General features: G+C 43.7%; 1 protein-coding gene across 1 annotated transcript; it reads left to right on the top strand.

The window, feature by feature from the left end:
• The first annotated feature begins 542 nt into the window (after positions 1–542).
• Positions 543–9,861, top strand: LOC113628459 (lysozyme-like protein 1). Its single transcript, XM_027122111.1, has 4 exons — positions 543–682; positions 1,178–1,336; positions 8,868–8,946; positions 9,725–9,861. Exons 1-4 carry the CDS (start codon positions 544–546, stop codon positions 9,792–9,794), a joined length of 447 nt encoding a protein of 148 aa, XP_026977912.1. The 5' UTR covers position 543; the 3' UTR covers positions 9,795–9,861.
• Positions 9,862–16,271: the final 6,410 nt, after the last annotated feature.

Here is a 16,271-nt window from a genome sequence, read left to right as displayed (position 1 = left end):
AAGAGAAAGGAAGAAGGATAAGGTGCTAAATCTTCTCCCTTTAATAAACCTCCAACAATAAATCTTAAAGTGGTCCGTGTAGACCCATGTATATTTCATCTCTGGCTGAAAGTGAGGTGTCTGTTTCCACGCACATAGGGAATGGTTATCTCTTTGTATTCTATTTTTTGTTTTGTTTTGTTTTGTTTCATAGAGTTAAAATGGGAATCCTAGAAATGCTTCACACTCTGTGGTTCATCTGGACGTCAATTGAGGGTTAATTTCTTTGCACGCCTGGTCCCAGGAACATAGCATTTACTTGAAAGTAACCATGTAGAACGGGTTAGAGAGCCTGCACTCACCCTTTCCCTGTACTGTGTACTCACTGCCCTTGGTTTTTCCCTGATGCTGGCTCTGAATGTTCACAAGTGACAGGAAACATCTAGGCTGGCAGATTTCGAAGTTCTCACTGGCGATAGACTTAGTGTCAGGAATCAGGACAAAGCAGGGCTGTCTGATGTGGTCTCTCATTTTTGACAGGTTCTGCCTTCAACAGGCCTGGGGATGAAGGCTGCTGGTACTTTGGCCCTGATGGGCTGCCTGATCACAGTCGTTGAACCCAAAATCTACACTCGCTGTAAACTGGCAAAAATATTTTCGAGGGCTGGCCTGGACGATTACCGGGGCTTTAGCCTTGGAAACTGTGAGATTTCTCCCTTCCTGTTCTCTTTCTTCCCTTGGACTCTCCCTTGAGATGTCAAAGGCCCCATCCACACTCACTTCTGTTTGCTCCCAGCCTGTCCATGCTCTGCCCAACAGGGACGGCTGCTGGCTGTTCACATGTCCTTAACTGCTGCTCTCGGGGGCTTCTCTCCTCCTCCCTGCCCCTCTTGTCCTCACTCCTGGAGTCCTGTACAAATGACACCAGCAAGGGAAGGGGAAAACACCACCATTCTTGCTGACAGTGTAGGGGGCAGACCTGACGTTTAGTCTAGTCCAAACTCAGCCACTGACTCTGTGTGCCACCCTGCCCATCCTGTGCCACTCAGGTGCACTACCAGCCCTGACCCTCCCCAAGCTTTGTTGGGAGCAGAGCATGTTCCCTTAACATGTATAAGGGAACTCTCCCCCTCAGAGCAGGGTTGGAGAAAAAAATGCTTTTTTTTCCCCTCACATTTCTGGCTTTTTCTCCCTCTAGGGATCTGCATGGCCTACTACGAGAGCCACTACAACACCACTGCTCGGACTGACCTGGAGGACGGGAGCACCGACTATGGCATTTTTAAGATAAACAGTTACACGTGGTGCAGACGTGCGAAGCTGCAAGAGAAAAACCGCTGTCATGTGGCCTGCTCAGGTACGCTTTTGACTCTACAGATATTATCCGTAGGGATGGACGGGGAAGTTGATCACAGAATATCCACACACCTTCTGCTTTAACCAAAATTCGGAGTCCAGATGTGCCAGTAGGTCTGTGCCAGGCTAGTAACTTATTCAAGAGTTCCCCAAGGTGACACTCATGATCCTGTGGCCTACTTGTCCAAAGATGACTTTTCCCTTCTAGGGTGGTTTTTAATGAAGCCCACCACAAAAACAGGGGCCTGGATAAATGACCTTACTACCCTTTCATGCATAGAAAAGTTAAATATATTCATTAAGAAGGAAACAGCTGTTCACCAACTGCTTTCCAGAGCAATTCACTCAATACATGCAGTTTATGTTTCTTTGTACAGAATGAGACAAATAAATTCACTTCACATAGCACTTTGTGAACAGCAGAAATGACGCTAGAATTCACTTCCAAGTCTTTCACTTCAATCACTTGAGAAATATATGTGTGCACAGAACTGAGCATAGCAGGACGCATCCAACACGAATTCTGGCGTTAGGGAAGAGAATATGTGCTTATACGAAGTTCGGTAAATGACTGTAAACAGGTGTGGGCTTCCAAGGAAAGAGATATTATTAATAAAGTCGTGGGAAGCTTTGTAGACATAATGATATTTTATCTAAGATTTGGAAGATAGGTAAGATTTGGCTATTCAAAGATAGAGAAATGTGATTCCAGGTAAGGAGAACAAAAAAGCAAAAAGGTGCATGAAAAATAACAGGACATGTGGTTGTAGAGGTTGATGACTCCCTGACCACAGAGGACCTTGGGACCCAGGCTAAGGAGCATACACTGATTTCTGCCTGCACTAGGAAATCAGAATAGGTCAGTTGATTCAACATTGCTTCAGAAAAATTAATATGCAAGCTGGGTGTGAGACAGATTAAAGAAGAGACGATTTAAGTGACAGATAAAAAGACCTGAATGATGGTCATGGCTGGTGGTATGGAGAAGAATATGCAAGGGACACTCAACGGTAGAAGGATGGAGTGAAGTAAGTGGTTGTCTTGTTTGCTCCCCCTCTAGAAGGTAAGCTCTGTGAGGGCAGGAGTTTTATCTGTTTTGATCACTGGTGTACCCTCAGTGCCTAGAATGGTCCCTGGCCATTGTTGGAGCTCAAGAAATATTCATTAACTAAATGAATGTAGGGAAAAGAGCAAGGGTAAAGACAAAGAGTGATAAAATTCCTTAGGAGCAGGAAATAAACTTTTATTTCTCTTGGACACATACAAGATAATCAGTACATAAGTGTGAATGTGTGAATGACGGAACACTATGTTAATTTACCTAATAAGTTGTCCCTACTCCTACAATACTATGGAATGCTCGCTACCTCCTGACCAATTGTTGGTCAACCCTTAATTTAGAGCATTCTTTTGTTGAGCCAAAATCCATGTCCTTATAGCTTTATTCCATTAATGCTAGTTTTTCCTTCTGGATTTATTCAAAACAGATTTTCTCTATTTTATACGCAGCAACTTATTAAATGTTTGAAAATAATTAGTAGGTATTTCTCATCTTCAATTCTTATCTCCGAGGCTCAAACATTCAGTACCTTCACTTTGTTACAGGTTTGACTTTTAAACTCCTTCCCTTCTTGGTCACTCTCATTAGCATCTCCTATGAGCTTGCCAATAGAGTCTTCTAGTTAAACATGGTGGTTGGATGTGTATATTGTTAGAAGCTGGAAAGTGAGAGGACAAATGGTGACTAATTTAGCAATTAGAGAATTGCTAAATCCTGAATCTTAAATTGACCATGGGAAAGCCAAGAAGCAACCACAGGATCCCAAAAGGGCTCAGAAATTAGCAGCATCAGCTACTTCTGGAAACTGGAGTGAAGGCAGGTTGACAACAGGATGATCAGTTGGAAATCCAGTTAAGGAGCAGCTGATTCCCCTCCTGATTCTATTCATGTATTGACTGCTCCTCCTCAACCCTGGCAGGATACTGGGGCTCTCTCTCCTGGGCGGGATAAGTAGAACATCTCTCAACTGAGAGACCTTGCCAACATTTGAGTGTGAGAGCTCCATACTAAACATGGAGTTAAGTTTCTGTAGTCCCAGTCACCTTCCTCCACTCCGATCCTGGAATGTTGGCAACCAGCCTAGCCTCTCCAGAAGAGAAGACCTTGTTCTGGGGAATCCAGCCAGATGGAAAGGAAGTAACTGAAGTGGGACTTCCCAGTGAACAAACTAGCTAGATCTCCCTACAGTGAGATGCACAGTTGAAAATCCCCACCTCTGTGCACAGAACTCCTAATCAGCTTTTTAGTGTCCCTCTCCTAAATAAGTGCAGATAACTAAGGGGCATTAGACTTCATAGGAGTGTCACTGACATGAAAGAATGAGACCACCACCACCAACAACAACAAAAACCAGATAAAAGTAACTTATTGAAAGCAGAGATTATGCTGGGAAATGAAAACTTCAAAAAGAAACTATCATTAATACCTTTGATATGTTTACATTTATAGTGAATTTCTCATAGACAGCATATAATTGGGTGTTGCTTTTATAGCCAGTCCAACAACTTCTGCTTTTCAACAGTAATGTTTAGACCAGGGAACTTTTTCTGAAAGGGACAGATAATAAACAGTTTAGGTGTTGTGAGCCTTATAGTCTCTTTTGTAACTATTCAACTCTTCACATAGCACAAAAGCAGTCACAGACAATACGTAAATGAATGGGCATGATTGTGTTCTAATAAAACTTTATTTACAAAAACAGAGGGTGGGCCTGTGGGTCCTACATAGTTTGCTGAACCTTGATTTTGATCATTTATATTTAATGTAATTGCCGATATGATTACTTTAAAATCTACCATCTATTTGTGGGATCTATCCGTCTATTCTTGATTTATTTTTCCTGCCTTCTTTTGGATTAATTGAATCTTTCCAGTATTCTCTCTTATTTCCACCACTGGCTTATTAGCTGTACTTCTGTTTTATTTTTAGTGGTTCCTCTAGGGTTTACAATATGCATCACAGTCTACCTTCAAAAAACATTATACCACTTCACATATAATAGAGTTGACTCTTGATTTTCTCAGGCTCCCTGTAGGTAATGTGTCCTTTTTCCTCTAGCCCCTTTTTACAATTTCCTCTTTGTCACCAATTTTCAGCAATCTGATCACAAATGTCTGGTTTTTGTGTGTTTATCTTGCTTGATATTCGCTAACATTTTGGATCCCTGAGTGGATAATTTTTTAATTTCTCCTTCTAGGAGTCTAATAACACATGTGTTAGATCATTTAATGTTTTCCTATAGGTCACTGAGGCTCTTCATTTTTTTTTCAGCCTTTTTCGCTTTCTTTGTTTTTTCTTTTTCAATTGTTTCCACCACTCTATGTTCAAGTTCTCTGATCTTTCTTCTGAAGTGCCTAATCTATTAAATTCACCAATTGAATGTTTCATTTCAGGTAATGCATTTTTTCAGTGCTAGGTAATTATTTTATATCTTTCATTTCTCTCATTTGATTCATGTTTTCCTGTAAGTCCTTGTTAGCAATAAACATATTTATAAGCATTGTTTTAAGTTTCTTGTCTGCTAATTCAATCAACTCTGTCACTTCTGGGTCTTCCCTTTGACTGATCTTTCTCCTGGTTATGGGTTACATTTCCATACTTCTTTGTACATGTGATCGCTTTTTATTGGATACTAGACAGCGTGTGTATTACATTGTTGAGTGTCTGGATTGTGTTGTCTTCCTTTAAGGATTATTGAAGTTCATCTTGGCAAGCAGTTAGTTCTGGTCAGGGATGTTCTAGAGCAGTCATTATGGGAGGGCTAGTTCAGCCTTACTCTCAAAGTATTTCCCTTTTAGCCTCTCTTGAATATCCTAAGGTTCAGCAAAGTCTCTCTCCTCTGGCCAGTCTGAAATCATGTCTCCCAGCCCTGGCTGATCCCTGCAATTGTTGAGGTCCCTCGCAACAGTTCTCTGACTAGTCTCATGGAGTTTTACCCTTGACATGCCCGGTTTGGTCTTCAGCCAAAGACTCAGTGGCATCTCTCTGCAGAGCTCAGGCGTGCTCCTTTTGGTGACTCCTTCCTCTCAGGGACCCTCTCGACAAATGCCAACTGTCTCAGCCTCTCCTCTCTGTCTCCTCCACGTAGACTGCCATCTCCTGTCTGGGTTTTACCTTCAAGGTCTGGAAAGTGGCACTGGGCAGACAGTCACAGCAGTCACAAGGTGAGCCTTGTCTGGTTTCTATCTCTCAAGGATTCTGCATTCCCTGTTGTCTAATGCCTGAAAATCATGATCACATGTTTTTTCTAGTTGACTAGTTGTTTACAGTAGGAGAGAAAATCTGCCGCTCACGGCCGTGCTTGACTTTACATGCAGTTTACTGATTGAGGATTGTCCAATGTTGTGCCAGTTAAGGAAGTCTGGGGTAAATGTATATCTGCAAGACAACCATGGATTCTCAGAAATTAAAATGTTAGATGGTTCGTGGTTAGAGGTGAAGGATCACTCATATCTGCTTTCTCATCATCAAAAGCCTGGGATTTTTAGGGACAGCTTTAAAATAGAAAACAGGATGTTGGTTTTATACCCTAATCACCCTCTATGACCGGCCGCCCCCAGCCTCAGGCCAGAGAGGCTGTACTTAGGGACAATGTCATTCTGTCCCATGGATTACAGAAGTAGGGACATTCATCATGAGAACCTAGAAACAAGCTAGCATTAGAGTGTGTGTGCAAGGTAGGTGGCACCTCATGCATGTACAGAATACATGCACCTCACGCCCACCTGCTGAAACTACGTGCTCGTTAGTACCAGACCAAACCATATTTCTCAGATTGCTGCCGGCCTTCCCAAACTATTTGGACATAATATTTGTTATATATACATATATAGAAATATAAACATATCTATGTATACACAAACTCACATACCTATAATAATATAATAGCAATCTTTATTTCCCTCCAATAACTTAGTCCTCATTAAAATAAGAGATGTTTAAGAAAACCATCATTGCCCCCTGTATCTAGGCTAGCCCACTTACATTAATCTCTATTTCTCATATCAGCCTGGTATCTGAGTTGGCCATTGTCACTTCAGAGAGTACGAGGAGATGTAAATTCTGGGTTAAGATAGCGGTATTTCCATTGGGGGCCAGGACTATGCTGGGGAGAGACAGACTTTGCAGTAGAACTCAAAGTCTTTTACCTGAAAAGAACGAGTTCTTCTTGTGTAGATTGTTGCTGTTTTCTTTTGTTGGATGGGGGAGAATAAATGATTCCATGGAACGATGCTTTGATGTTCAACCTAACCGTTTCCTTATCTGTGTCTGACTGGACAGAATTGTCTATTTGAAGTAAATGGAGCAGAAGCCATTCTTGGCTCGCGTTCCGGTACATACCTGCTCTCTGGGCTCATTTCTGCCCCTCTGCTGCCCCTCTGTGGCAATTTCACTGGGTTTCTCACATCTCAGCCCCGTGCCAGGTCCTTTATTCCCCGGCCCCGACCTAGCTTAACACATTATCCTAAGGAAATTCAAACTCACGTCCAACTTGCACTTGCAAAACCTCTCAGTTGTGCAACAAAGTGAGACATTGACAAACACCTTCCACGATCTGTATGACCCGGGCCTGCAGTACCTACGCCTCCCACCAAACCGTGCACAGCATCTCCAGACGGGCAACCTGCCGCACCGCAAACACGAGCTTTGTTCTCTGCGTACCGGCCCCAGGGCTGCGCCGAGGCAGGTCTGACAGCGTACCCTCTGCTTCTTCCCTACTCTGTGTAATCTGTGTCCTGCCATCCCTGGAGACCCCAGAGAACCCACTTCTCCTAGGAAACAGGCCCCAACCACGTTCAATCACAAACCGCAGTGTCTCAAGCACTCATCAGGAATGTATGCACACGAAATAAAGTGTTTCTAAGTAATCTGAACTTGTATTAGATACCAAGCCCTTAAGTTTGCATAATAATTACTTGAAAAATTAATGAAGTATTTATACTTTTATTATCGACTTTGTTAGCAGACGGTGTTGCACAGGCGGGAATCTTGTTGCAGTAGCTCTGTTGGAAGGAAGTAGCCTTAGGTTTGAAGGCAGAATCGCTTACTGGGTGTGTGACCTCAGTTTACAGGGATGCTAATGGCTGTAGCCATGGTAATCCTGTAGTATGAGGGAGATAATGCATGAAGAGGCTTCATATGTGCTGGACATAGGGTACATTTTCCATAAAGGTCAACTAATAGCAATAGCTATTGTTATAAATAATTCTCTTCCCAGAAACAAGGCAAAAGACTTTTATACGCTAATAAAGCTTTATTTGCTTTCCAGAAAAGTTGAATCCATTACACTTCCATCAGCAAGAACTCAGGAGTGCATATGTCATTGCACCCTTGTCGATATCGAGCGTTACCCAATTCCTACAAAATCTTTGCTCAGTTGTTAAATAGAAATTCTGTCAAATGGTTTGGGTTTTTGTGTCTTGGATTGGTGGTTGTGGTGGGCGTGGATGTGGATTTCCCAGGTTCCCCTCAAAGGAAGGACATTTGGTCCCAGCTCCATTTGTGTGATTTGCGCACTGTCTACCGGCACCTGCTCGGGTGTCAAGAGCGGCATTCCCTAAGGTCCTGTGGGCAGCCAAACCCAGGGAGTGAGTGCAGCTGGGGTATAAAAACTGGGCCTCAGAGGGGTCCAACCTGGGGAACTCTGATGGGCAACATTCACCACAGGCTCAAGGCCAGGGGGTGAGGTTTGATGGGCCTAGATCACAGCTATGGTCTCCGCCCGCCCAGCCCTGCTTCTGCCCGTTTCTTCTACAGGTGTGGATCCCTAATAAACACCTTGCACTCCAAACCCATCTCAGCAACTGCTTCTGGAGAAACCAACCTGCAACAGAAATGATGTTGGACTTTCTTTTGTTTATCTGCCTTTTTCTGTCATGTTTGTGTTGAGAAGGATTTTGAGACCACTTCTGGTGAAGCAACGTCAATGAACACATTTTCAGTTGAAAGATTTGTTACATCTGAAAGCCATAGAAAAAGTAACAAAGGCAAAGATTGATGTATTTGACATAAAACTTAAAAATTTCTACAAAGAAAAAGAAAGAAAAGAAAATTATTGCACAAACCAGAAAGTTACAATAGACAAAAGTTTAATAATTATCTATAAAGAGATGTTCCATGTCAAATTAACACAAGTAAAGAAAACACTGTACTGTCCTCTCTCACTTGTGTGTTTCTTTAAGACATAAAAAACATTTTCCTGTTGTGTTTTCCCTAAACACATTTCCAAAAACCTTTCAGGGCTGGTCCATTCCTCTGAAACACCAAGGAGTCTGAAACTTTAAGATGTGGATGGTCTAGAAACAAAAACAGTTCTTTGATTTGTGAAGAAGTGTAACAAAAATAAGGATATGGCTCATGATTCTTCCAACCCGCCTGCTCCAAAAGCAGTGAGAAAAGTGAAGAAAATCTGATTCGGGCCTCCCCAGCTCCAACAATAAAATCTCAGCTAACCCTCTACTCTCTCTTACAGACTTGATCACTGACGACCTCACAGATGCAATTATCTGTGCCAAGAAAATTGTTAAAGAGACAGATGGGATGAACTACTGGTAAGAGTCTTTCCTTGGGAGACAAACCGATGTGGGTGGAACCTACAGTTCATCACTGCTGCAGGGGATGGAGACAAGTTCACCTATGCAGAGTGGTCCAGCGATTTTCATGTGACCTAGTCTATATCCTCCTCTATTAGGGTGTGGATGTGCAGTGAACCTGGTAGAAGGGATTAGTATATGGGGAGGAGAGGTGGTAAGGAGTCAGAATAATTTGCAATTGCCTTCGTGTTCCAAACAATGAAGAGAGAGGTGCATTCTCACGTAAATTGGAGAGCATCCGTGAGGACAACACACCAGAGGAAAAAGCTCGAGCTTGCCCTAGATTTGGATAAGGTTTTGGAAGTCTGTGGCAGGGAGAGGAAAATGACCATGTCAGTTGCATGAGAAATGGACAGGAAACTTCCCCAGGTTGTGCATGAGACATGGCTAAGCTGGCGCCCACCGTCATCTCTGCAGCTGTGTTTCTTGTGAACGTTGTTAATCAGGTCACTCACTTGGGGATCCCAAATTTTCAGAGATGTGGATGTTTAACAAAATGACCCATCCTTATAAAAGTTGCTTACTTGTTGCCAAGGCTAATATGGGCTCTAGGAAAAAACCAGGGAGAGGAAAGTCTTAACAAGGCAAAAAATGGAGTCCTTGGATCTCAGTAGCAAATGACACTGAAACCTGGGCACCACGGGTTACATGGGTTAATTGTCTATGGTGTTTGAACCTCAGAATATTTGGATTGTCATGCTTTTCTCTGTTGTTCCTGCTTCCCTCTCCTCCTTAGGCAAGGCTGGAAGAAGCATTGTGAGGGCAAAGACCTGTCTGGGTGGACGAAGGGATGTGAGGTTTCATGAACTGGACTGACACCAAGGATGTTTCACAACAGCCCCCTAGGATTTGTAAGAACAGTCATGTCATCTTGTCTCCCTTCCTCCTAATAGTCCTTCTAGAGTTGGAGAGGGAAAGTTAAGCTATATTTTTAAGGAAATAAATAGTTCCATTTAAATGTCTTGACTTTACCCTGACTAAATTTCAATGATGTCATAATAGCACATGGTTAAGACTTGAAAAGTCACCTACAGAATGTTCTAGCCCTGGAAGGAACAAGCTTCTCTTCTTCACTGTAATAAGTCCTGATTCCTGTGGCCCTGAAATGGCTGCTTATTTTAAAAATACGATTCCCAGGTCAAGGAGAACGCTGGAGGAATGACCATAGTTTGCTGACCTCTGTCCTGGAGCAGTAAGCCCTTCTTCTCCTGGTCATCGGATGAATAGCCCTTCCTCAGCTCATCTCTGCCAGAGAGAATGTTCCTGATTCCTCCAGGCAGTTATGATGGGTATTCTAATGGGACCAAATAATAGATGAAGTTGCAGCTCTTAGCCCCAGGGTTCCCCATGTTATTCCAACATCCATTTAAATTAAACCTATCAAAAACCACACTTACATCCTCATGACAAAATTGTTTCCAGACTTAGACCTACAGATTTCATTAGTTTGCTCGGAAACTGGCCTGACTAAAGATATTTCATTAGCTGGAACAGTGGGCTGAGGAGTTCAGATCCCCAGAGATATTCCCAGGATGCCCTCTGCTCCATGCAGGGGTGGCTCCTCTACAGCGCAGCTCCACTCCGCTGAGCTTTGCCTTGTCCATCCTCTGTCCTGCTAGGGTTAGAAGTGGTTGGGCCTGTGTTGTCGGAACCTTAGAGTCAGGTTGAACGCAATCTGACTGTGAGGTTTGTTGGAAAAACGGTTATGCCTGCAAATAAGTTGCCCACTTAGAAGAAAGTCCCCACGAGTCAGACTGATGGTCTCGTCACAGCACCTAAATAACCCATAAGCACTCTCTAGTGGCCAGCTGCCTCAGTTTACTGTTGGCTCATTCCGCATCCACTGGCTTTACTTGCAGACATAGGCTTTAAAAGCAGAACTCTACTTTCCAAAAGAATATAAACGTTTTATATGTGCCTAAACAAACGTAATCCTGTGACAATTTAACAGGCATTACAAAGCATGGGAAAAAAGAAAAACTTTCAAAACTTCTGATGTAAGAATCAAAAAATAATTACTTAAGATGGCTGAAGAAACTCTGAGAATTTTAGTGTCCATTACACTGCACTAAATCAACAATCAGTGCTTGTAGAGGTCCATAAATATGTATTTTTCATTATTATTGTCTTGTCATTCATCCATCTTACAGTCTCCATTCTTAGTCAAAGCTGCATCGTTAAAACCAGTGGTACCATGTTAATGACATAGGTGGGCATGGGTCCCGGCGCCAGCTATTCAAAGATTAGGGGAAAATTTTTTTACAAAACAAAAATCCAAATCCAAAAAGTGCTTTGAAATTCAAGGTGAAGGGAAGCTAGCTGGCTCTACAATTTGATGGATCTTTTTGCAAAACTCATAAATGTTCTAAGCACACAATCTTACTATTTCTCTCCTCAAGTGCTTCATTTAGTATTTCCATACATAATAATTTAGGATAAAAAAATGAATTATCCTGGATAATTTTCCACAATCAATGCCCTCTGAAATTCAAGGGGAAAATATTACTCCTATTCCTGAGTTATCTTTATTTATTAAAATAAACTAAGATTTACATTCGCTTATACAGTTTCCAAGACATTTGGAAACAGATTTTCAATTTCTCCTCACAACAACATTATCAGCTCCTTACCAGATGCACTGAGCACACAGCGGTGTAGATATTGGGGTGTAGAGCTGCTTATGTGGATACATTCTTTCTTTGGGGACTCAGCTCTGCCTGAGTCTTGGGACTCCCCTCCACTAGGATCTGTCCCTTTGCTTCCCAGCTGGTTCCCTGTTATTACTCAGCCCTGTCTGTCTGGTCCATCACTTTTTCTTGATGCACCCTGAACCCAATATATCATTTGCCCTTGGGTGGCTTTGGTCCTGGTTTTCCCCAAAAAAACAGGGAGATTGTACCATTTCCCTGTCACCTATTCAAGCCCCACCCAGACTGCATGAGGCCTCTCTGCTCCTCCAACCTCCTAATGGTCTCCTCTATGGTCTTCCCTAATGGCTCAGTGTGGACTATTTAATGAAGGTATGAGCTATACAAGGAGATCATCAAGCATTGGTGATCTCCCCTGGTACGTAAGCTCCTTGCGGCCTGGATCATGTGTTTTACTTCTATATCCTCCACAATCCTTTTTGCAGCACTAAGCACATAATATTTGAGAATTGAAAATGTTTGCTATTGATTTTTGGTACTCCTGGACACATGTAGAATCATAGAAAAACTAGGAATAAGACCTTGCCTTTACAATATTTTAATTTTCAAGTCAGGCTCACATCCATTATTCCAAACGCTCTCACAAACATCTTGGGACATAGAGTGTAACATAATCTTCATTTTATGCAGAAGCCATTGAGATATGGGAAGGGTGACTGTTTTCCCAAGGCTCACAGTGCCACAGTGAGGAAGCCAGGGGCCATGCCACCCTAGAAGAATCTTCAGAACTCAGGGCAAGAACAGTGTCCTAGTCCCTTTAGGGACAAGATGTCCTGAGCCTCTCATCTGTGTTCAATACAGCTACTTCCTTGAGTACCCTGCTGACCTAAAACAATAAAACAGATAGTTATTTTACCAACAAAGTGGGTTTATTTGGGAACAGCAAAGAATTGCTCTTTAGAACATGCAGTCTACGGTGAACCAAAGGCAGGTCCAGAGAAGAAAAGAAAGGAACATTCTTTTATAGAGGAGAAGGGGGAGTTGGGAAAGGTGGTTATGAACAAAGAGTCCGCTGGAGGAAACGCCAATGTGTGAAGTGTGGTGGCTTTTCATTGGCTGAGTTGTGACAGTCTCTCATTGGCTGGGCTGTTGCTGGGCGAAGAGAAATTCTTCCTTCCTTGTGCTGGGTGATAAAGTAGTAACTTTCCTGCTGGAGAAGTAATTGACGTGGAGTGGGAGGGCACTAGAGCGCCCCCTTCCGGCCTTCCATCTCCATTTTAAATGAGGTTTCTGTTTTCAGAACCCCAAATATAGTACAAACTCTAGCCAGCCGCTGAAAGATCTATGAGAAAAGGGTAGGAAATGCTCTCCCACCAAATTTAATGTCTTCAAGGTGAATTTTTAAAGTAAAGACTTCATTAGGAGGCTTAGAAAGATTTCCTGTGTCCTCCCAAAATGGAAGGAAAATGCTCTGGATTTCTAAAATGTGAAGAAATAAACATGTATTACTTCTGCCAACTAGAAGAATAATCACATTTTTTAATCAAAAAAATCTAAAACAAGAAAATCATTTCTTCCAGCATAAGCCAAGTGGCCACTACAGCCCACGCTCTTTGGGTTGTTCTGCCAGGGTCTTCTGGCCTTGCATTTCCTCAGCAGTGGCCTGAGAAAGCACTACAGACGCTACTGCCATCCAGGGCAGCTGCTCCACAGACTGTCAAGCCGCTAGCAGTTCTTGATAGGCTATGATGTCCTGGACAGAGATTCACACAACCAGCTTCCAAAGGAGCCGATGCCTAGGAGAGCTGGGGATCCAGGGGGAACCCCAACTGTAGCAGAGCATTTGGACCACAGTGGGCTTCCTTTAGGGCCCTCAAGGCACCTACATGGCACTGTGACCCTCTCTTTCCCTCATTTCTTTCCGTCTCATATCTGCTTAGTTCTACAGTTCAGAAGAGTAGGAAAAGGAGGCACACGCAAACTGTCTAAATCACAGAGACACAAGCCCATCTGTTTAAGTTGGTCCTCCTCTAACAGCAGAAAGAGGGGGGAATGGAAGATCAGGTAGTAATGAACAATCTCACTGGAGAGGGGAAAGGCGGAGAACGACGAAGAATATATTTTCTTACCCTGGGCTGCAACTTGAAGCACGACAATGGGTTGCGCTTACTTGACAACACAAATGCCTGGTGTTCCCCTTTCCTTGGTTTTGGTACTTTTATTGGGTGGGCTCTGATTTTAACAGTACATATTCATTGTGGAACATATAGACACTATTCTTCAAAACCATAAAAATATTCTCCCCGTTCACTGATAAATGCTGCTAATACTTTTGGTCTTCCTTCCATTTTTTTTCTATTTTTTATAAAGTTGGAATTACGGAGTTTTAAATTTGTAGCCTGCTGTTTTCACTTAATATGCACCAAGATTTCCCCCAATTAATATTTTGTAAAATATATGTGGTCCATGAGAACAGCACCATAGTTACTGTGCTGTCCCATAATTCATTTTCTCTTTCCCCTATTATTGCATATTTGGGTTAATGACCAGGAGTGTTTTTAGGTCTGGACTCTAGGCCAGTTTTTGCAAAAAGGGGTCTTTCTTTTCCCAGTGCTTTTATTCTCCTCCAAACTTCACCAAAAGCCCTCAATCCGTAATTCTAATGGGGTCCATGTTTCCACAGACTCCTTCGCTGCTTTGGGGATGACTTCAACAGAGACAAAAAGGTGATATCGGTCACATTTTCCAAACAATTAAGATCTGCCATTTGGTCCGACATTGAGAGAAAAGAGAGCGGGTACTGTTCTGAAAAACCCAACCCCCATGGTTACCATGCCGTTCCACCTCCTGTAAAATGGGAATAATATTTGCCACGCACAGCTGTGGTAACGATTTAGCAACAATGTCAGAAGCACTAGTGGCACAGACCAGCCTTTTAATAAAAATCGGTTACTGTTACTCTATTTCTACATTATTCTTTCTCCAGTACGTTGGACAGGAGATTTCTAACAGGGACTGCCTACAGCAGATCGAGCTACATTTGGTGTGAAATAATGGCATTTCCTGGAGGGAAAGGGGGAGATCTTGCCTGAAAGAAACCGCAGGGGAAACCGAGGCCGAGTGTGTTTCACTAGGTCCGTGCTGAGCTGCCAAGATTTCCAAGCCACAGGGTAAAAAGTTAAGGTCATCTCTAGGCTTCTCCGCCCGCTACCACGCTCCCACTGGCAGCATAATTCTTAGGGCGAGGAAGAAAAAATAAATCTAGGGTTGCCTTGAAAAGCATTCATGCAAAATACAGGCAGGATTCATAAGTAATCGGACTTCTGCATCAGTTCTTAAAACAGTGTCCTGTTACCAGCTAGAGCAAACAGAGCCCTTTCAGCCCCGGGAACTGACAGGCGGTGCAGAGGGCAGACTGGAAAAGATTAAATATTTGTGCAGAGCGCCGCACACCCCTTCACAGAGGGCCGCCTTCGTCGGGGAGAAAAGGAAATGCGAATCGGGGAAAGGGATGCAAGAACTGAGAAGAGAGCCTTATCTCCGCGGAGCAGGGGCTGCCTCGGGAGGAGGAGGTGGCCAAGTGGAGAGCGGAGGACGAGCTGCGCCGCTGCAGCCTTTGGGCGCTGCGGGCTCCCGCCTTGGGCGCTGAGGCTGCACTTTTGACCCTGGCAGTGGAGGCCGGAGAAGGAAGGGAGGCTGAGACGGAGGCCCGCGGAGCGAGCTGTCTAAATCGGCAAAAGGCGTCCAAAGCGAAAGACCAGGAAAGGGAGGCTTTTGAAAATTGTTGAAAGTTGCAATTTTCAACTCTGCTGACAGTCTTTCAAGGCCGGCGTCTGCCTCTGAGACATTTTAGTGGCTGCCAGGAACTTGGAATTAAAAAAAGAAAAAGAAGAAGAAGAAGGAAAGAGAAACCTCACACAATAATGTTCTGTGCAGGCAGTAGGGAGATGGCTGATAAGATGAGACTCTTTCAGGAGTTGGAATTTTTCCGTGGACTTTGGAACTCCATCTGGCCCTACCAGGAGAACTAACACAGGATGCTTTGCAGAAAAAGCAGCCCTGGGGAGGCCCTTTGAATCCAGCTCCAATGACCCACTTGAGGAAGAGGAGGGGGGTCCCGAGGGGGAAGGACAGCCCGCGGTCCCGGGGGCGGCTTAGGCCTGGTCCTCAACCCTCGCTGAACAGGAGCGTCACTGGGAGGGTGTTTTTAATGCCGATGCCCGACTCACTTGTGTTAAATCAGGCTCCCTGAAGGTGGGTGTTTTTTTAATTCCCCGTTAATTCTGATGTGAGGTCAAGGCCATGAACCCCCAGGGAGAGACTTAAAGGGACCCTGCTGGGGGCAGGCCTTCCTTGGGCTCTTGCACCCGAGTCTCCTCACTGGGGGAAGAGCATCACGTGCCCCCCACCTTCCCAGCTGCATCTTGGGTCCTCAGGAGGCCTTCCCCTCGGAAGGCGTAGAGGCAGTCTCTGGATCTGAGCTGAGCCCCGCCATCCAAGCAGACGGGGGAGACGGAAACTAAAGTTTTGGTGATGAGCGCGCTGTAGTGTTTACAGAAGTAGAAATACAATGCTGTACCCGTGAAAGTTATATAATGTTATAAACCAAGTTTACCTCTTTTAAAAAATAATTTA

Source organism: Aethalodelphis obliquidens, unplaced genomic scaffold (assembly GCF_003676395.1).
Source record: "Aethalodelphis obliquidens isolate GAN/ISIS:26980383/991018 unplaced genomic scaffold, ASM367639v1 scaffold23, whole genome shotgun sequence".
In the NCBI taxonomy this organism is placed as follows: Eukaryota; Metazoa; Chordata; class Mammalia; order Artiodactyla; family Delphinidae; genus Aethalodelphis; species Aethalodelphis obliquidens.
The sequence above is the reverse complement of the archived record's forward strand: the minus strand, read 5'-3'. Positions and strand labels throughout refer to the sequence as shown.

Bases quoted from the DNA above. Each gene is read 5' to 3' on its own strand.
- LOC113628459 (XM_027122111.1), top strand. From the start codon at position 544: ATGAAGGCTGCTGGTACTTTGGCCCTGATGGGCTGCCTGATCACAGTC. The intron at 683-1,177 runs GTGAGATTTCTC...TTCTCCCTCTAG, and splicing joins GGGCTTTAGCCTTGGAAACT to GGATCTGCATGGCCTACTAC. The intron at 1,337-8,867 runs GTACGCTTTTGA...TCTCTCTTACAG, and splicing joins CTGTCATGTGGCCTGCTCAG to ACTTGATCACTGACGACCTC.